This window comes from Anguilla anguilla, chromosome 11 (genome assembly GCF_013347855.1).
Source record: "Anguilla anguilla isolate fAngAng1 chromosome 11, fAngAng1.pri, whole genome shotgun sequence".
NCBI classification, from domain to species: domain Eukaryota; kingdom Metazoa; phylum Chordata; class Actinopteri; order Anguilliformes; family Anguillidae; genus Anguilla; species Anguilla anguilla.
In genome coordinates, this window is record NC_049211.1 from 6065090 (window position 1) to 6086472 (window position 21383).

Consider the following 21383-nt stretch of genomic DNA (forward strand, 5'->3'; position numbering starts at 1 on the left):
ACAATCACACGCACAGGCACAGGCACACACACATCAAAAAGTCACATGTGCAGCAGGCAGTTTCATTTCTTATTTTTTTTGCAAGGAAGACCATTAACTGCTCAAGACACGTAAGATGCCGTTGACGCACAGGAGGAGGAGAAGGCAACATGTCATACAAAGAAGGCTTTGAATTTACATTCACGCTGTAGGAGCCTCTGAAATTGGAACCGCTGCACAGATTTTCTGCTTGAGCCTGGCGCGTAATCAGCAAGAGCAGCCGGGCTAAAGCCGACCTCAACTGAGCGCGTGCGGAATGCTTCACGCTCAGCCCATTGCATCACTGCCATCTACTGTTCCTCCGCCGTCACTATCTCCCCTTCACTCTTTCTCTGTTTCACAGAGCTTTTTTTAATGTCCTTCCTTCGCTCATTCACGCGTACGGGAAGGAGCGCAACAGCTGCTCACAAACAGGAAATCCATTTACAGTACGGACTTTTACGAAATAAAAAAAACTAATAATTAACCCATTTAGGTTTTCGTGCTGATGTGAATCAGAGGCGACATCAGGTTTATTATAAGGCTACAACACAAAATATTTGTACATGGCACTCTGTACCCCACCTGCCTTGAATAAATATTTGCAATAATTGTAGCAATACATGGCCCCTTATCCTGGCTAATCAATATCAGTGATTTTTTTTTTTAGTTCTGTGTACCTAATTGCAAGTTAATTTACTTGAAATTCAGATGTTATCCACTCTTTCATCGACCCTCTGATTCTGGTGCTGAGCCATCAGCATTCTTTTTCTTTGTTTTTCTCAATCTGATTGAACTAATAAGCTTATTAAGACCTGCAATTTAAAAAAAAAAAAAAAAAAAAGAAGTCTGATTTCTTTTCTGTCTCTATTTTTTTTCCCCAAGTCCTTAAGATCTGCCTGCACGGGCCACAGAAATATCATAAAGAGGCTGAGCATGTTCCCTCTTCGAAAGCACACAATGGAATGAAAGCCCACTGAAGCATTCATCCACGGTGAGAACACCATTACGAGAATCAATGCGTTCATTGTTTGGGTGCGTGAGTGAGAGGGGAATGATGGGTTATCGTATTTTGAAATGAATTTCCTTTTTCGAAAAAAAAAAATTCAAAATGGAACTTTCATGTGGAACTGTCACGAACAATGGCGTGCCCTATCTATGGCAGCCCAAAATGTCTTTCTTACAGACTCAGTCGCCTCTGAGCTTGTTCCCATCTACAAAAGAAAAAGCACTGGCAGTACGGTACTCTGTCGCTAATGCTTCTGTGTAAATTGGGGGTAGCGCCAAAGCCAGACATTTGGACGATAAAGGTGGGGCAGGTTACGTAATTCAGACCCACTGACAGACACTGTCCGGTTACCGGACGTAAGCGTTTGTGTTTGTGTATGCGTGCGTGTGTGGGTAGGGCTGGGGTGTGCGGATATTTTTAGCCCTATGGGGCAACTGTGACTAACGTGTTGAAAATGTGCGGAGGCACACGCTTTCATACCCGCAATTTCAATCTTATTCCCAGCCACGTGCGGGTCAGACCTTCGCTCTCACAGCCAGCCCTGAGCCCGGGCTAAGCTGTTGCAGTCTGTGACCTCCCCAAAGGTCACCCAATGTCACCTAGGAAGTGCTGAGGGCCGTGGGCTGGCTGGCCTGTTTACTTTTTAACTAATATTTACTCACTCAGCACCAGGGGGCACAGTAATTGCTGGGAACTATAAACACACTCACGTGCATTCTCTCTCCCTCTCTTGCCCTCCCTCTCTCTTGCTCTCTTATTCTCCTGCTCTCTCTCTTTCTCCCTCTCTCTCTTTTGCTTTCTCTCTTTCTCCCCCTCTCTTGCTCTCTCCCTCTCACTCTCTCTTGCTCTATTGTTTTCCCTCTTTCTCCCCCTCTCTCTTGCTTTCTCTTTTTCTCCCTCCCTCTCTCTCTCTCTCTCTCTCTTGCTCTCTCTTTCTCTCATGTTTCTGTTCTCCAGAATAGAAACGCACTCACGCTCGCACACACGGGGCTGGGTGATGGATTCTTTTCGGGGAAGGTGCTGAGTGGCTGGGCTGGATTTAGGCGATTAGCAAAAAGGCTTTTAAAGTGGGCTGTGATAGGAGGAAGGTACGGAATGCCACGAGGTCCTAACCACAAGCGAGCCACAACGGAACATACCCTTAAATCACCGTGCCAGTTATACCATATAAAAAGACTGAGCCTGTTCTAGGAAACTTGCTTGTCGTCACAGAAACAGCATCTAAAAATCCCCATAACTCAATATTACAGACTGATATCGCTAACTGTATCCAGGCAGGTTAATGAGCAGTTCCAATAGTTAAAATCTTAAAGCACGTATCAGAATTCGCCAAGAAAAAAAAAAAGAAAAAAAAAAAAAACTCTGCCTGCAGAACTCCTGTATTACAGCACAAATCAGCCCAAGAGCCCTTGAGAAATCATAATTTTAGTTATTATATTCTTTCAAATACAAGACAATTGCATGACAAAAGACACCCTTAAAAAAAAAAAAAAACGAAACACTGATAAGACTGATTGAGAGCATAACACTCCTTCGCGTGCCGGGAACGTGACGTTCATTCAGAGCTGAGGTAAAAATAGCCGCTTTGTTCCCCTCTACCGACATCCCATAATCCCTTTCCCTGACATCACCCACCCATGACTACTTATCCTCCATCAAATAGTTTCCATCTTTTTTTTTTTTTTTTTTTTTTTGCCCTTTTGTGTTATTCCCTCCATCTCCATCACAGGATTGACGTTTGTTTTTCACCACCCTTCCGCCTCTTTTGAGCACAGGTAGAAAGGGAGTGTCAGGTGAAGCTGGAACAAAATAAAAAAACAGAGACACTGCACCGAGAAAACAGAACCTAGGGAGAATAAAATGGAAAATGTTCTAACCTAGCAATCATTATTTTCTTTGTGTAGTTCTTCTGCAATTTTGCAGCCCTTTTTATGTAAAAACACAGTGCATTTTGTATTATTCCATCTGAAATATGCTTATTTTAACTTGTATGCCATTTCCACGAGGACTGGCAGAAGGACAGTCTTTTAAAACTCATTTTCGGGGATACCAGTGGTGTGAATTTTGACTGCGTCCATTTTAAGCTCAGTAATTAATTTAAATTAAAATGGACAGTTGTGAAATTAGTGAGGGAAAAGAGAGAGAGAGGGAGATCAGGGGAGAGAGGGAACAGTTGCCTGAGGGTAAATAGATTGCATTTAGAAGAGCCAAATGTAAAATCATTCCCCCTAAAGTCGCTCTCTCTCTCTCTCCATTTCCTCTTTCCTCTGTGTCCTTCTCTGTCTTTGGCTGCAACGTTTCTCGGGCTCTAGACACCTTATCAGACCAATCTGTTCCAGCCTCGAACTCTCGCTGCCTTTTTCTCTGTCTCTGATGGTAAATATAGAACCCGACGATCCCACAAACCTCCCTGAGTGCACACAAACACACACACACACACCTAACACACACTCACTCGCTCACAGACATACAGCACACACACACACACACAAGCCCATCACTCAAACCCACAATATATAAGCCTGCAAGACAGAGCATGCCTGCAAGGCTCATTGTAATCTGAGAGACAGAAACAGAGCGACAAGAGAGAGGGACACAAACACAGAGGGAGGACAGAAAAAGATATAGAGCACAAACAAAAAGAATCTCAGCAGAGTGAGAGATATAGAGAGAGTGAGAGAGAAAGAAGAGACCAGTCAAGACAAAGGGAAGACTGACAGCGGGAGGAGGGAAACTCCTGCCTCCTAAGGACATTTTTGGGGTTTATTGAGGGCAGTAAAGGACCATTTAAAACACTGATCAAAACTGCTCCTTCTCCCTCCTCTGCTACTCTTCCGCTCCTGGCTTCCTCTCACACACGGACTCTCGCCCCTGCTCCATCCACCGCCCCCGCTCCATCGCCCCCGCTCCACCGTCCCGCTCCGCCGTCCCGCTCCAGCATCCCGCCGAGCCCTCAATGAGCGGGACCAACTCCTCTGCCTACCGATCAGAGCGCAGTTTCCACCAGGCGTCCTCTTCCTCGTCCTCCTCTTCCTCCAAGCCCTACATGGAGAAGAGCCGGGGGATGTTTGCGGAGGATTTCGGGTCCTTCATGCGGCCCCCCCCCGCTCGAGGGCGCGTTGGGATTCTCAGGTAACCTTTCCGGGGGCGGGGGGGGGTGAGGCATGTTCTCCTCGTACGGTTGTAGATCAATGGCGTGTGTGTGTGCCTCCACTCTGCTCCACGATCAATTTAATAAAGGTGTTGTGCTGAAGATTGATACGTTAACGTGGCTGCTGTCCGCAGGGGAAACGTCCTTTCTGGAAATTTCTTGGGAAAAGGGGCTGAGTTCTGTCTGAAATGTTATGAGAACCGTGAGTTATTAACGTCCGAATCGATGCCGCCGTCGGAGGCATTTTCGTTGGAGATAAATGCAGCGACAACTGCAAGAACGCCTGCGAGGGTGTTCGGTAATGGCTCTCTAGGTGGAGCGCTTTCACGCCCTCCCCCCCCTGTGTTGACAGAGCGGTCATCCAAACAGGAATGCAGTGGGGGAGTGAGGGTATTTTGGTGTTGTGTTGAGGGGCACACCCACATGCCCGACGTGAGGTTGACAGACGGCAGGGGGTGGGAGGGGTTGCCAGGCGCCCATGTGCCAGGGGGTACTTGATTCAAGGTTAAGAATGCGGCCTCTCTCATTGGGATGGCTGAAGGGTGGCCGTTGCCTAACGACTGAAATACACGACTGCACACACACACACACACACACACGTGTGCACACAGTGTGTCATAAAGCCATGTCCCACGGCTCCTCCTAACAGATATGGTTTAATACAGAAGCGTTGTATGAAAAGGTAAAGGATAGGTGTCTTGACAGTTGGGCACAGATCTTAGCCATCATCGGGCCTTTTGGGAAGAGGACTTGCGTAGCTGTGAATTACCTTTACCCTCACGTGCCTTTCCACTCTGTTCTTCCATAAACAAACTGCCGCTAATGGGGTCAAGGATGACTGACGGGACGCTTGGCTGTTTCCTCAGGTCACTCGGGGACAGCAGGAAATATCAGGACCGTTGGCGATACGTACCAGTTCACGGTGGATGTCCGCGACTTCTCCCCCGAAGATGTAATCGTCACAACCTCCAACAATCAGATTGAAGTGCACGCTGAAAAGGTAAGCAAGCCTGTCTCTTGATATGTCAAAGAAGCAAGTTGACCAGACTGTAGGCAATTTTCCCCTCTATATTTTACTATCAGTCATGCGTTGGACATGATGTGAGGGACACTGTCATTTCTTCTTAAGGCCTCATTTGTTTGTTTGACGGATTTATGGTCTTTTCATATTCTCCTTGAGACATCCCTCTCTTTCTCCTCCATCTCTTCCTGTTATTTCCATTCTTTTTGACCCTAACCCCAAACCACCCCCCCCCCCCCCCCCCCGCAAACTCAGATGGCAACGGATGGAACGGTGATGAACACGTTCACCCACAAGTGCCAGCTGCCGAACGACGTGGACCCCACCTCTGTGACGTCATCGCTGGGGGGTGACGGAACCCTGACGATCAAGGCTCGCAGGCATCCGGCGAAGCTTGAGCACGCTCAGACCTTCCGCACCGAAATCAAGATCTGAGCCACGGCGGGACGCTCCTCTCCTCTCCTCTCCGGAACATCAGGCATTCCCCGTGTCACCCTGTTATTTACGCTGCGTCTCCCTGCTTATTCTTCAGCAGCCTCCTCATCATCCTCCTCCTCCTCCTCCTCCTCCAAGCCTCTGTTCCTCAGCTGCTCTGTTGTGTTTCCTACAAGACTACATTTCCCACAACTGCTCCTGAAAGTCAGGCCTTTCCTGAAGACCCTGATATTTCATGTCATGTGCACTTTTAACATACCCTCTAGAAAAAGTGTGACGTGTGTTAAGTGAAATATTAAAAACAGTAGAAATTTTCACATTATTTATACTACCAGAACTGTTTCGCAGAAGTGAATTTGAAGACTTGAAGAACTGTTGAAAGACTAATATTTCAGTTATCAAATCCTTCTAAGAGGATTATATAATAAACAATATCTCCAATGATTTGGAGCTGATATCTTCACTGTAGATTATAAATCCAGAAAGCTTCTCCAGTGGGAGTCTATGTGTAAGAATCAATCTTAATTTAATTCTTCACATCTGTTCATTCTGATTCACTCAGATGTGGAGAAGCTCTTCTTTTGACTATTTATGCACATACACACACACACACACACACACACACACACACGTGCAGGCACACGCACGTACACACACACACACACACACACACAGAGGCACACATTACAGACCAGCCAAAACACCCCGTTTGTAAATAATCCCTTCCAATGTGCCAAAGACATATTAGGATATTATTTTATAGGCTCAAACTGTATTGAAATATATAAGACAGCAGATGTAAATTCCCTAGTCAATCATATCCCTTCACTACAAAATATTAAACTATGTTTTATTTTAAATGCCGTATTGTAAATAGTAAAAAATACTAAATTGTGATTAAACGTTTAAATATGGTTACACTTAACTCAGGAGGATTTCTTCATTTCTCTCTGTGCATGCATATTTGTTAGCTAGTGCGTGTGTTTGTATGCAAGCCTGTTTGTTTGTGTGTGCGTGTTTGTGTATACGTGCGCACGTGTGTGCCTGCATGTGTGCGTGTGTGTGTGTGTGTGTGCACTCATGTGTGTGTGTGCGTATTTGGGGATGGTGAATCACACAGGGGCGACATAGCTCAGGAGATAAGAGCGGTTGTCTGGCAGTCGGAGGGTTGCCAGTTCGATCCCCCGCCCTGGGCGTGTCGAAGTGTCCCTGAGCAAGACACCTAACCCCTAATTGCTCCCAATGAGCTGATTGGTACCTTGCATGGCAGCCTTTCACTGTTGGTGTGTGAGTGTGTGTGTGTGTGTGTGAATGGGTGAATGAGAGGCATCAATTGTAAAGCGCTTTGGATAAAAGCGCCATATAAATGCAGTCAATTTACATCTCTCGTATGCCGCGTTCTCTATCAGCTGCCATTGAGAGGAGACCAAGAACACACTTGGGTTCTCAAAGCTTCCTTTGCATCCTCTCTGTGTTTACCACCTGCTCCTCTTCTGTCTAAACAGGACGTGTAGCCACTACTCAACCTCTCTTTTAGGCTCTCTGCTAAACTTTCACTCTTTCATGTCATCCCCCTGCATCCCTCCATGTTGATATACAGTATATATCTTAATTGATAGTTATGGGGGATTTTAAATATGACATTTAAACAATGCAAATGAACTAAAGAAGGCATATACTGGCATCTAGAAAGTTACAGGGACGGTGAAAACATTGAGAAAAGTTCTGTTAGCTCATTACAAACTACCCAGAAACTCTTCCCAAAGATATTCTTTCATATGTACATGTGAGACTTGAAGACGAGCATTCTGTATTGAAAGGTTTATGAGTAGTTTATAATATTTTAAACATTTTCAAAACAATGACTAAGAGCCAAACATGTAAACAGTTCACAAAATTCTGTAGAGCTATTTTTTCTGTAGGCCTACAATTTGTTTTTGCCCTCAATATCAGTGTAGAATGAGGCATGAAAAGGTGCACGCCATTACCACCACTAACAGCTATTTATCCTAAAAATGGTCAGTGCAGAGCTAATATATTCTGCGTAGAAAACCCATTTTCACTTCCTTACAATTCTAATTACATAAAATGTCAAAAATAAAAGGGTGCATTGTATGTGTTCAGTACCTAAAACGAGAAAAAATGATGCAGCATGTGTACCAAATTGGTAACCTCAGAAGTGCAAATATATGTTGGCTATTGCTGTTTATCTATTTGAGCTCACATGCAAATAAGATGGCTTAATGAAACATTTTTAATTTTTTACTTTTTCAAGCTATGACTGTGCAGATAATTAAAGGTATTTGAACACGTTTCTATTTCCCCACTTGTGTTAATTGCAATATTTGTTATTTGTAACTGTTCTTTTTAGTTCTCAATGCTTTAATTAAGCTGGTATTTATTTCCAGTCATACGTTTGTTTTTCCAGAATGTACCGTTACTTTATAAACGAACCTCATAAGCTCGTTGCTGTAACTCCAGCCATGCGTTTGCAAAACAGACGACCGCATAATACAGTTCTGAGCACACGACGTATGCAGGGCGCGCCCCCGAGTGTTCCATTATAGCGTCACGGCGTAGGGGCGCGCTTGCGCGTGCGCACGGGTTGACTAGCCACCCGGCCACTATCAATCGATCAGAGAGCGGAAGATGGCGGTGGATCTAGTCTGAGGGGAGAGATCGATCACCGAATCACTCGATTGAACGGGATCAACGAAGTGTAGAAAAAATCGTCCAAAGCACCGCCATAAATGACACTGGAATAAAGGTACGCGGCGACATAGCTGTTTACACATCGTTTCAGGCTGTAGTATGTTGTAGAGGGTAAAGAGAACAGAAAGGACGAGGCTCGAAGGACAAACCGACAGACACAGGCCTCCCCGTGTCTCTACCGCCATCTTGTTTGTCCGTATGTGGTGTGTCTACTAGGCACGCTGAATTAATCCCGGATAGCGAGCATAGAGGGATAGAGGATATATAATCAATCCGCTGCATCGTCAACCAAAAGCTACGATTGGAAAAATGAAGTGTTTTGTGTTTTCTGTATGCTTGCCATTCTGTAGTTGCAGTGTGCGTTCTTTAAGAAGAACTTGCGCTTTCAAGTTCGGTCACCCCTCTCCATTGCTAATTTATCTTGCTAGCTATCTGGCTAGGTGCTGACGTTAATGGTCTTTCGTATCTAAAACGAGGGTAAAGATCTAGCTTTAGATAGCAAACCAACAATATACACATGACACCATGCTCGTTTTGAGGACACATTGCTAAACATTACCTACGTTACCCATTTTCTATATTATTTAGTTAGCAACCAGTTTAATTCCCCGCGTTACTATATACAACGCTTCAAAGCTAGTGTGTTTGTCAAACAAATATGAACATTGATGATTTGAGGTATAAAAACCACGAGCATACAGCTGAAGTGATAACTGGAACCATAGAGATCCAGAAGGTTCTAGCTTTTAAGTTTGAGTCATTTTGCCCCAATGCTGTTAAAACCCTAAAAATACAGGATTTCACAGCTGTAAATATATGTCATCAATTGTGGAACCAGAACCAAGCACAATATTCCCAGATATTGAATAGCTTCACTTTTGGACATGTCTAGAACATAAACCAACCCTTCTGTGAATGTCCTGTTGTATTTCACAGCAGTCTAAGTTTTACTAGTTTTACTGCAGAGATAATGTGTATTTTATGGCCAGTCTCTCTGTTTTGGGAAAGAAACTGATTTCACTACATATTATTTCACTTTTTGGAGGAGGCTGGCACCCTTCCTTACTTATTATGCGCTGCACACAGTGTTCTGATGGAGGTCAAAACATTAACAGAGTGGTTTGATTTTATTGTAATCAGGACACCATGAAATATAGTTTGATGATGTAATTTTCCAGACCCTTGTAAGTGCATGTTTTGTTGGATCACACTCTTTCTTCCTTAACAAAATTATTTTATTCTTATCTGTTTCATAACCCTTAACAGCTTTATAATGACCCAGTTTTGCAGTAGAGATAGAACAGTTTGTGATTGACTGTGAAGGCAATCAGTTTTAGAGTGTTCCTCCACTAATACACTAGCCTTAGATACTGCCTCCCAGTCCCACTTTTGAATAAATTTGACCACTTGTATGGTTATACGTTTCTCTCTGTGCCGTGTTTCTGAAGCGGACTGAGACAGCGGTAACACCCATAAGCCACCATTAGTCTGCCTGTCTCCACAATGGACTTCCCCTGGCACAGTGGCAAGGTTCTGGAGCAGCTGAACCACCAGCGCCAGCTGGGCCTGTTGTGCGACTGCACCTTTGTGGTGGACGGCGTGGACTTCAAGGCCCACAAGGCCGTGCTGGCTGCGTGCAGCGCCTACTTCCGCACCCTCTTTCTGGACCAGAAGGATGTGGTACATTTGGACATCAGCAATGCAGCAGGTATGTTCCCCGTGCCTACGTGTGTCCGACGCCCCGTCGGTCTGTTTTTCTGGTTCCCGGGCCTAAGCGCACAGCCTCGTCTCCATGACGACTTGTGACACCAGGGATCCTCAGAGATGTGGGCCATGTTGTGGAGAAGGTGCTCATAGCCTGTAGAGCAGTGGTCTCCAACCCTGGTCCTGGAGAGCTACAGGGTCTGGTGGTTTTCATAGTGACTCTGCACTTCATAAATCAATTAGAGCAGTTGATTACACAGTTAACTCAACTCACCCGGTGTCTTGGGTCTCAACTGGGTGCTGGTTTTAAGGTGAAAACAAAAACCAGCACACCCTGTAGCTCTCCAGGACCAGGGTTGGAGACCACTGCCGTAGAGTCAGTACATCTGTGCGAGTTTCTTATTGACTCCTCTGGGCGTGGGGGGGGGCTTTGTTCCTCACAGGTCTGGGGCAGGTTTTGGAGTTCATGTACACGGCTAAGCTATGCCTGAGCCCGCAGAACGTGGAGGACGTGCTGGCCGTGGCTACGTTTCTCCAGATGCAGGAGATTGTCAATGCCTGCAAGGCCTACCGGTCCCTCTCTGGTCCTCCGTCAGCTAGCGCTGGATCAGCTCTCACTGCCGGTTAGTGGAGACTAGTCTCGCCCTTGCCATCAGTATCCTATGCACTGCTACACTGAATTGGACAATTCATAAAATTTGTAGATTTTGTAAATGTTGTTTGAATTGTTTATTTTAGAGAAGTATAGGAATTAATGCCTGGACACAGAGTTGCTGGTGCAAGGATGGAGTGGCTAAACAGGGCCAGTGACAGAAAAGTTGCTCTTTAACTTGACCTTTGACCCTTCCCCAATGCCTTCCTGTCTCAGACGCGGAGAGGATGGCGGAGAGAGGGGCGAAACGGGAGAGGGCGGCGTCGGAGGGGGGGTCCAAGGGGGAGCAGACGCTGAGCAGGGGGCCGGCGCAGGAGGAGGCGGGGGTCGTTCCGGAGGGTTCCCAGGTCTCCGGGGACGAGCCCGCCCCCGCCCCCGCCCCGGGGGCTGCTTCCGCCGGCGAGGTCGCCGGACCGGCGAAAACGGAGCGTGACGCCGCCGGCGAGCAGGACGCTGACGACCGGCTCGCCGCGCCGCAGACCTCGCGGCCGCCGAAACCCGCCCCCGCCGCCCGTCAGAGAAAAGCGTCCGCCCCGGCTGAAGGGCCCGAGGAGAAGGAGCTAGGGACGGGCCAGACGGCAGCGAAGGAAGTTCCCGAATTTCAGGACGACCCCACCGACGTGGACTACTTGCCCAGTCAGTACCTGCTCTTCTGTGTGTTTACGCATCATTTTGTAAAACGAGTTGTTTCTATCCTGGATGCTGATTGGCAGAGAGACTGCGTTCTACAGTTATTGTAAATCTGATACGGTAACAGTTAATCAAGCAGCCTGTTTTTAACAGTGTCACTCCCAGCACAAACCATTAATGATAAATAACATTATCAAATAGATAATATTGTGTCGTCAATTATTTGTTTCTATATGTTGTGTGCAACCATTTTATACAAGCAATACGGCTTCACGTCGTGCCTAACAACACCCCTCCAGCCGTGACCGTATTCAAGATACAGCACGGCCTCTTGTGGCATATTGCTTAATTAACATACAGATTGCCTGTGTGTACGTCCCCCCCCCCCCTCCAGACACGCGTGTTGGTGAGTGACGGTGTTTCTCTTTCAGAAGTCCCGCTCAGGTCCACAGCCAGCAGTTCTTACGTAAGCACCCGCAGGGGCAGGACCAAGAGTGCAGTGAGGCCCTCTCTCTCACAGGGTAACCTCGCGTATTACATTACATTACATTCATTCGGCAGACGCTTTTATCCAAAGCGACGTACAAAAAGTGCATTTCATGGTCATAGACAACTGCTAAACACAGGTTCAGGAAGGTACAATACTTATTTTGTACAGCTATTTCTAGCCAAGAACACAGTTCACACAGCGAGCACTATTCTGACCTAACCTCTACAAAACAAACTAGGCAGAAGAATAAGCTACAGTATTAGGACAAATACAAATTACGAAAAAGTGCTGGGATGGGGTATTAAACACAGCACCTTCACACGCTGTATTCCAGTGATGCCAAAACCTGTTCCTGGAGCTCTACCGCGCTGTCGTTTTTCACTCCAGCCCTAACAAAGCCACACCTCATCCAACAGCTGGAGATCTGGTTGTGCTGCTAATTAGTCGAATCAGGTGTGCCAGATTAGGGTCTAAATGATACACCCACACGATGGTGTATCTCCAGTGACAGGGATGGGACCCACTGCTGCATTCAGTAGTATTAAATAGTATGTCTTGTCTGTTTGTTTTATTTGACGTGTGTGTCTTAAATGCGTGTTTCTTTTTATTTCTCTCTCACATTACATTATTACATTACAGGCATTTAGCAGACGCTCTTATCCAGAGCGACTTACACAACTTTTTTTACATAGCTTTTTACATTGTATCCATTTATACAGCTGGATATATACTGAAGCAATTTCAGTTAAGTACCTTGTTCAAGGGTACAACGGCAGTGTCCTACCCGGGAATCGAACCTGCGACCTTTCGGTTACAAGTCCAGTTCCTTACCCACTGTGCTACACTCTGTCCACAGATGAAGACTTGGCGAGGGAGAGCAGACAGAAGGGGGACAGCGACGAGAACACAGCTGAGGACCCAGAGGACGAGGAAGACAGAGAGGAGGAAGACGGGGAAGAGGAGATGGAGGAGGAGGAGGAGGAGGGCGAGGACATGGAGGAGGACGAGGACACCGGGATGGAGGAGAGCGGAGGGGAGGGGAAGCAGTCGCGGTCGGGGACGTTCGCAGACCGCAGCGAGTCCCGAGCGTACGGCTCCGTCACGCACAAGTGCGAGGTGAGGGGGGGCTGGGGGGGGCAGCCCCTGGGGGGGGGGGGGGGGGGGGAGCGGAGAGGGGGGCATTGCATGTCTGCCCGTGCGTTTCGGTTTTAAAACTCCGAAGGGCCATGGAGGGCTAACCGTTTTTACGCTGGCCTTACATCTCACATTTTGTGTGTCCGGTTTTTCCGCGTGTGTGAAACTCGCTCCGGGGTCTAACGGTCTCTTGTGTTCGGGTGTGCCCCCTGTCCCAGGACTGCGGGAAGAAGTTCACCCACACGGGGAACTTTAAGAGACACATCCGCATCCACACGGGAGAGAAGCCCTTCAGCTGCAGAGACTGCCACAAGGCCTTCTCTGACCCCGCCGCCTGCAAGGCCCACGAGAAAACGCACAGGTCAGCACAGGGGCGGAGCTTCTCTCCGCTTCATTCTCATCTTATACTTGAGAGAAATGTGGGGCGACAGGTAAGAGCGGTTGTCTGGCAGTCGGGAGGGTTGCCGGTTCGATCCCCCGCCCTGGGCGTGTCAAAGTGTCCCTGAGCAAGACACCTAACCCCTAATTGCTCCCAACGAGCTGATTGGTACCTTGCATGGCAGCCTTTCACCGTTAGTGTGTGTGAGTGTGTGTGTGTGAATGAGAGGCATCAATTGTAAAGCTCTTTGGATAAACGTGCTATATAAATGCAGTCCATTTACCATTTACCAGAAACGGATACTCATTGATACATGCTTTTTTTACTTGGAACATAATGTACTAATGGAGAACTTGTTTTTAAGTGGAAGGAATGAAACTATATTTATCCTGTATCACAGTGGTTTCCAACCTTGCTCCAGGAGATCTACCGTCCTGTAGCTTTTCACTCCAACCCTAATTTGGCACAGCTGATTGTAGTAATTAGCAGCTCAACGGCTGTTGAGTGAGATGTGCTTTGTTAGGGTTGTGTAAGTGAAAACCTACAGGATGGTAGATCTCCTGGAACGAGGTTGGAAACCACTGCTGTATCATGATAGCAGTTAAGTTGTGTGTTATGAGAATGGAATTATGATGAATAGTCTGCTTGGTCTCACTGTCAACCCATCTAAAATATATGGATGGACTGCGTTTATATAGCGCTTTTATCCAAAGCGCTTTACAATTGATGCCTCTCATTCGCCAGAGCAGTTTAGGGGTTAGGTGTCTTGCTCAAGGACACTTCGACACACCCAGGGCGGGGTTTGAACCGGCAACCCTCCGACTGCCACACAATCGGTCTTACCTCCTGAGCTATGTCGCCCCCTATATCCCCCGACTGATTTGATTTCTTCCTTCTTATTTATAAATCTATCACCCCTCCCCTCTCTCCATCCATGCCTCCCCCTGCCCCCCCCCCCCCCAGCCCGGTGAAGCCGTACAGCTGCGGCGCGTGCGGCAAGAGCTACCGCCAGATCAGCCTGCTGAACCTGCACCGCAAGCGGCACACGGGGGAGGCGCGCTACAGCTGCGACGACTGCGGCAAGCTCTTCACCACGTCCGGCAACCTCAAGCGCCACCAGCTGGTGCACAGCGGCGAGAAGCCCTACCACTGCGACTACTGCGAGCGCGCCTTCTCCGACCCCACCGCCAAGATGCGCCACCTGGAGACGCACGACACCGACAAGGGCCACAAGTGCCCGCACTGCGACAAGAGGTTCAACCAGGTGAGGCGGGGGGGGCCGCGGCTCACCCCCGGGAGCGCATACGCACACGCTATCCTTTCACCCTCGTGCTGTTTTATAAGCCTTTCCATTCTAGCAGGGCGTCTGGTTGCTGTGTTTCTGTAATTAATTAAGATTAAGAGATGTAGAGATTGCATTATGGGTATTTAGCTTATCCAGAGCAACTTACGCAGATTTTGCACCTTTTTGTTTTTACACAGTTTCCATTTATACGGCTGGATATATGCCGAAGCAATGTAAATGTTAAGTACCTTGCTCAAGGGTATAATGGCGGTGTCCTACCTGGGAATCAAACCTGCAACCTTTAGCGTACAAGACTCGTTCCTTTAGGAATATGCCACATTGTGCTGCCCCACGTTGCTCACATGGCTGTGTCTGTGTTCTCCAAGGTGGGAAACCTGAAGGCTCACCTGAAAATCCACATCACAGACGGCCCCCTGAAGTGCAAAGAGTGTGGGAAGCAGTTCACCACCTCCGGTAAGGACACCAGAGGGAGTGGCAGCGTACCTTATCACGTACCTGTGTACTTGTGTACCTGTGGTCCTGCATAACTGCGTACCTGTGCACCTGTGTGCCTAGGTACCTGCGTACCTGTGCACCTGCTTACCTGTGTACCTGTGACTGACAGTGTGGTCCCTGCACAGGTAACCTGAAGAGACACCTGCGCGTGCACAGTGGGGAGAAGCCCTACGTCTGCATGCACTGCCAAAGGGCCTTTGCTGACCCGGGGGCGCTGCAGAGACACGTCCGAATTCATACAGGTACCTCTCTCTCCTGCATGCAGACACGCCCGAATTCATACAGGTACCTCTCTTCATACGAGAACACCTCTCACTTAAGGCCAGGGGCACCTTTCCAGTGATTTAGGGCCCCAAGAGAGGATCTCACATTGGGACATAGGGGCGCCACCATAATTGAATGAAGTTATACATGATCCTAATATCCTAATAATAATGTGTGTGTGTGTGTGTGTGTGAATGTGATCTGCAGGGGAGAAGCCTTGCCTGTGTCTCATGTGTGGAAAGGGGTTCACCCAGGCCAGCTCCCTCATCGCTCACGTCCGTCAGCACACGGGAGAGAAGCCCTACGTCTGCGACCGCTGCGGGAAAAGGTCGGCCGCCACCGCCGCCGCCGCCGCCAGCGTCCCCCGCCCCGTCGAGATTCCAACGGGCGCTGTGGTTTTACGCGTCGCGGAATAGTGCGTCCCTCGCTCTTTCTCTCTATCCATCACTCCCTCTCTCTCTCTCTTTCCTTTCCAGGTTTGTCCAGTCCAGCCAGCTGGCCAATCACATACGTCACCATGACAACATCCGGCCACACAAGTGTCACGTCTGCAACAAGGCCTTCGTTAATGTCGGGGACCTCTCCAAGCACATCATCATCCACACAGGTAGTAATGCAGTGAATCACACACACGTTCCACTCTTCTGGACCTTTGAGATGGCTGGACGTACTCTGATAGAGTCTGGAATAGCTGATAGAGTCTGTAATAGGCTTTCTGTGATTGTTTGGTGTGCTAGCAGGTTTCTGATAATGGATTTTGCTGGCTGGGGTAGTTTTTAAATTTCATACACCCCCCCCCCCCCCGAGCGTCAATCCATATCGATTTTCTCTGCTTGGATTGGTGGCCGTGTGCCACATGATGATGGAATGAAATAACAAACAAGCAGATGCATTACTTATCTGCTTGCTTGCCCTGCCTGCTTGTTTTGCTTGCGAAGTAATCCTACCTGCTTTTTGGGGCGAAGTGCACATTTTATGGTAGATGGATAATTTTAAGCCTGATAGGCTTGGCTACCGTGTACTTACTTTACTGGAGCATCACCTGAGAGAGCATGTTCTGGTTTAGAATTGCTAAATGCAGCTGTGACTTCCACCTATGTAAGATTGTGATTCAGAAATATTAACTTGCCATCTCACAGTGGTCATTAAAGATCCCATGACACTATTCGCAAAGAGTAGGGGTTTCCCCGGTGTCCTGGCTAAAATCCCAGATCTGGCTCTCGCATAAACTTGCCACCTAATCATCCCCTGACTTAATTGCCTAAAAAAATGTTCTCTCCCTCCAGTGGAGCTGCTCAGTGGCCAACAATAGAGGATTGTGCTTGTACTGGGCAGCTCCCAGGTGTGAATGTGTATGAGTGTGAAGCAGGGCGTTCCTGCAAAAGAGCATCCGTGCTCAGCGAACCTATCCTGGGTAAATAAAGGTTAAATAAATTATTTTTAAAAAATCTAGTTTATTAGTGCAGCACATGCCCAACGCAGAGGGTTTATGCCACACTGGAGTGGGAAGTTTGTCAGTCTCATATACTGGGAGCTTGACAAGTGAAGCTACACTTAGGACCTGATTTACTGAGACCTTTAGCATGTGCAAAACCTTGCAGCACACGCAAAACTAATAACAGAACCGGTGAGTGGTACAGAACAAATACCATGCCCATTCATTGGACTTACAACTGCTGGAAGGTTTTGCAGTTGCTAAAACTCATAAATTGTCTCCCCCTTGTGGAATATATGTATCAGTGCAGCAGTGATTTATGTCTGTTAATATTACGTTACATTACAGGCGTTTAGCAGACGCTCTTATCCAGAGCGACATTTTACATGGCATGTACATCTCATCTATTTATACAGCTGGATATATGCTGAAGTATACACTGCCTGCATATACACTGCCGCCCCATATTAGATGTCCTCCCATCATTTCTAATTGGTCCTTAAACTCCCGTATTATTATTTTCCTTTAACTTTGATCCTGTCCTCTGTGTCCCTCTCTCGTATGTCGCCCAGGGGAGAAGCCCTTCCTGTGCGACAAGTGTGGGCGGGGCTTCAACCGCGTGGACAACCTGCGCTCGCACGTGAAGACCGTTCACCAGGGCCGGGCGGGCATGAAGCGGCTGGTGGTGTCGGGCGCCGACAGCGACGGGGGCGACGGGGGCGGGGACAGGCTGCACCCCGCGTCCACGTCCGCGTCCGAGCTGGACGACAGCGAGGTCAACATCGTCACGGTCACCACGGACGACATCGTCACCCTGGCGACCGAGGCCCTGGCCGCCAGCGCCGTGGCTCAGCTCACAGGTGAGGGGGAGGCGCGCTCTGCGTTTGAGACGGGGAAGGGTCAGAGGGCAAAGGGCAAAGGGCAATGAGGGCGGGCAAGTGGAAGGGGGGGGGCAGCAGCGACTGCAGGATTCTCTCCCAAGGATCGCAGGTGCAGAAGACAACCTGTGGGTACTCTACGCACAGGTGCATACTGTATGCAGGTGCGTACCTGGGGAGGGAGTCCTGCTAACGCTGCAGGGAGAGGAAATTCTGTAGAGGGAACTACTTAAGGTAGAAAATAGAAGAGCAATACGCTGATGAGGAACGGGGTGCATTTAGACGTTTTATGGAAATGAGATCGGTAAAGGTATTAACGGGTAAAGGAAAGGCGGGAGGGGCGTGTCTGTTTTTCGCTGAAACCTCCCCCCCCCCCCCGCAGTGGTGCCTGTGGCTGCGTCCGTGTCTGCAGACGAGACGGAGGCTCTGAAAGCAGAAATAACGAAAGCGGTGGAGAAGGTGCAGGAAGCGGGTGAGGCTAATGCGCAATCACATGACCGGTCACATGACCAATCACTTGACCAACACACCGCTAAGACAACTGCACAGAACCTGTTACACTTTCCTTCATTCTGATTAGGAAGCAAAATGAGTTGTTGCAGTACTTTCTTTACGTGGAACTTAGTTTGACTTTGTCAGAGCACAAGAACTGTAGCCTTGAATGTGAAACTCAACATGAAATACTGAAGTTAAATCAAGTTAAACCAAGTTGTAAGCAGTCAGTTCTTACAGTAGCCGTGCAAACCAGGCTTTCACACACATGTTACTTATACCTTGCCACGTTTTACCTTGTGGTGTCGTGTTTCTAACGTGTCCACAATGTCTCCCTGTGTTAAATTCCCCTCCCCCCAGATCCCAACACCCAGATCCTGTACGCCTGCGACTCGTGCGGGGAGAAGTTTCTGGACGCCAGCTCGCTGGCCCAGCACGTGCGCATCCACACGGCCCAGGCGCTGGTCATGTTCCAGGCCGACTCCGACTTCTACCAGCAGTACGGGGGGGAGGCCGCCTGGCAGGCCACCGAGCAGGTCATCCAGCAGGGGGAGCTGCTGTTCCGGACGCGTGAAGGCACGGAGGGAGAGGGGGAGGGGGAGGAGGAGGAGGGGGATGGGGGGGAGGAGGGGGGGCAGGTGGAGGAGGGGGGAGGAGAAGAGATGGCCGCCCAGGCCGAGCCGCCCCAGGCGGGGGCCGGCGGGGGGGAGGGGGCCGGGGCAGAAGCCGTAGCGGAGCCGGTGCACATGGAGTGTGGGGGTCAAACGGAGTGAAGAGGGGCTAGAGAGTTTTAAACGGGAGTTAATGAAATGACGAAATGCATGTGGCGCTGCGATAGTGGGGGGTGGGGGGCGGGTGAGGGGGGCTGATGGAATTAAGGTTTGTGGGCTCTCACCGGTGCCGAGGAAGGCGGTGTGCTTGTTGTTTGGAAAATGGTCGCCGAGTCTGGCCGCATTTGAAAACTTTAACCCTTGTAAGGTTGAGAGACCAATGCCGCACTCCCCTGTGGAGGCTAAACAAACACGACATATAAGGACATTATACTCAACTTTCATCATCAGTTCAGCCTCCTATCGCCCAGAATCTGCGCTCATTGTACAAAAGCTTTATGTCATAAGCTCCATAAAGGTGAGTCACTCTGGCCACAAGTATAGATGCGACTAATTTGTATTATTGTGTCTATGCTGCTTTTTTCCCCCTGTTTATCTTTATCCCGTCAAATCGCAGGTTGTGTTGGCCGGAATAGAAAACAGAATATTTTCTCTCCCTAATGTTCTTATTTAATTAGTCACATTTTACTGGTCCTTGCAGGAAGAGTAAATATTACAAAGCCAATCGCCAGCTTATCGCCACTCATATTTTTCACTTTAAGAAAACTACACATACAGTAAATAATATGTATAAAATGTGCAGGAGCTGAAACTGGGGTTCTGTACTTGAATTTATTTGCAAGGCAGTATCAATTTAGTGTCAAAATAATCCGATCAGTTGATCATTTTATCAGCGACTAATGTGATGAGCTTTGGTGTACAGTGCATACACGGTAGGGTACAGTAGCTTTCTGACCTGCCCAAGTTATTGTATTGTCCTAATGTGGATAGGCCTTGTCCAGTACTGCTAAGCTCCAGGACCCCAGGAAAACAGAACAGCTGGGGATTTCATTTATTTATCGTTCCAGATAGCTTTATTTTAGTCCTTAATAGCTTTATTTTAGTCCTTGCGTTCTTAGGTCTCTTGCTGTTACCCATTAAGCAGATCGTATGAAAGCTGGGTCAACCCGGCTTGCTTTAGTGAGCGTAAATGTTTACATCATGTCTTGGCACGATGCTCGACTTGACAGGAAATGTGTGAGAAACATTTCTCCCCTAGAAGTCCCCCCCCCCCCCCAGCCCCCCCCCCCCACAGAAGATGACATATTAAATCAATACGTTAAACCCCACTTATAGTAAACACTGGTACCATATTTACATGGGCTTCCAAGGTGCATTTTGAAGTGTTTTCGAATGCATGCTCTGTTTGTTTTCTAATAAAGTAAATGAGAAGGTGTTTTAAAAATGCATCATGATGACTGTGGGATTAACAATACCTCCAGTACTTTGGAAATTGTTTTCCTGGTCTAGATTTGTTCGTGACCGTGACATGAATTTTTCTGAATTTGAGAGTGAGTCATAGATGGGGAGAAAGTCTTGAGTCAGGTAAATGCGATGCCTTTCATATTCACTCTCCATAATTTCACCAGTCAGGTAATGGAAGACATGTACTGCAAATGCTAGGTTTTCATAGGGTTTGATAGAAGCTTTTGCAATTCTACACCTTGCCCATCAGTCATCCATATACTGCTAAAGCTTTTTACTTCCTCTGCTATTAGCTATACTATTTCTACCAACATGATCTCAATATCTGTATTTGGAGTTTAATTTGATGTATTTACTTTAAAAGCCATACTTTTAATGATGTATTGGTGAAGGGTGCCATCCTTCTGTAATGCCATAACTGTATAGGCCCCTGTGACATAAGATATACACTTGAGCATGTTTACAAAATCAGTATAATGTGCACAAAGAGCTGAAGAGTAATTTGTAAGACGCAATGAAACACTTTGGTTATCATTCACAAGATATTATTTAAGAAAATATAGTTGGAAAGAAATATGGAGTTTACCCTTCTCCATAGAAATTATTCTTGATGTCCAAAAATAATGCACTAAATAAATGGCAAATAAATTAATTACTCATTAGTAGCTCATGTGTCTTTTGTCCATGGCCACAATTACAAGTGTTTGTTTTTTTCTTTCTTTACAAACAGTTCAGAAATTATCTTTATTATTAAATGATTAACTTGCCAAATTGTGTTTTTGAAGAAAGCAAACAAAAAAGATGTTGAGTCCACTTAATTGAATATCTTATTACTGTTACAAAATAATGGGTTTTGAAGTATGGTATTAATTTATGCTATAAAACAGGCATTTGAGGTCATTAAAACAAATGGCTGATTTAAAAAAAAAAATGTTTTTGCATGTTTTGGAAAGATGAAAGTTCAGGGGGATATAGAAGACAAAGAGAGAATACAGGGTTGCCAGTTCCCAGGAGTCATAGGACATATTTTGGTGTGCATTTGAAAAGGGCATTTTTCCTTTGGAATTTAGGGTTTCTGAAGATATTAAATGCAATGAGCATAC

General features: G+C 47.3%; 2 protein-coding genes and 1 long non-coding RNA gene across 4 annotated transcripts in view; all 3 read left to right on the forward strand.

The window, feature by feature from the left end:
• LOC118207515 overlaps window positions 1-1798 on the forward strand; it is a 6862-nt gene extending 5064 nt beyond the window's left edge. For both annotated transcript variants that reach the window (XR_004761393.1, XR_004761394.1), the window contains exon 4: window positions 904-1798. This is a non-coding gene — a long non-coding RNA (uncharacterized LOC118207515). The remainder of the gene's footprint in view (window positions 1-903) is intronic.
• A 1687-nt stretch (window positions 1799-3485) lies between these two features.
• hspb7 (heat shock protein family, member 7 (cardiovascular)) lies at window positions 3486-6078 on the forward strand. Its single transcript, XM_035381134.1, has 4 exons — window positions 3486-4145; window positions 4802-4805; window positions 5045-5178; window positions 5455-6078. Exons 1-4 carry the CDS (start codon window positions 3984-3986, stop codon window positions 5632-5634), a joined length of 480 nt encoding a protein of 159 aa, XP_035237025.1. The 5' UTR covers window positions 3486-3983; the 3' UTR covers window positions 5635-6078.
• Window positions 6079-8142: 2064 nt separating this feature from the next.
• On the forward strand, window positions 8143-18807 carry zbtb17 (zinc finger and BTB domain containing 17; the record flags this gene model as incomplete). The annotated part of the gene is made up of 15 exons (XM_035380758.1): window positions 8143-8401; window positions 9795-10054; window positions 10494-10673; window positions 10919-11338; window positions 11764-11853; window positions 12679-12938; window positions 13175-13317; window positions 14299-14599; window positions 15007-15094; window positions 15262-15378; window positions 15608-15728; window positions 15877-16007; window positions 17408-17695; window positions 18096-18185; window positions 18566-18807. Coding segments are annotated over exons 2-15 (2676 nt in total), but the record flags the coding sequence as incomplete, so codon positions are not given.
• Between the last annotated feature and the right edge of the window lie 2576 nt (window positions 18808-21383).

Bases quoted from the DNA above. Each gene is read 5' to 3' on its own strand.
- hspb7 (XM_035381134.1), top strand. From the start codon at position 3,984: ATGAGCGGGACCAACTCCTCTGCCTACCGATCAGAGCGCAGTTTCCAC. The intron at 5,179-5,454 runs GTAAGCAAGCCT...CCGCAAACTCAG, and splicing joins TTGAAGTGCACGCTGAAAAG to ATGGCAACGGATGGAACGGT.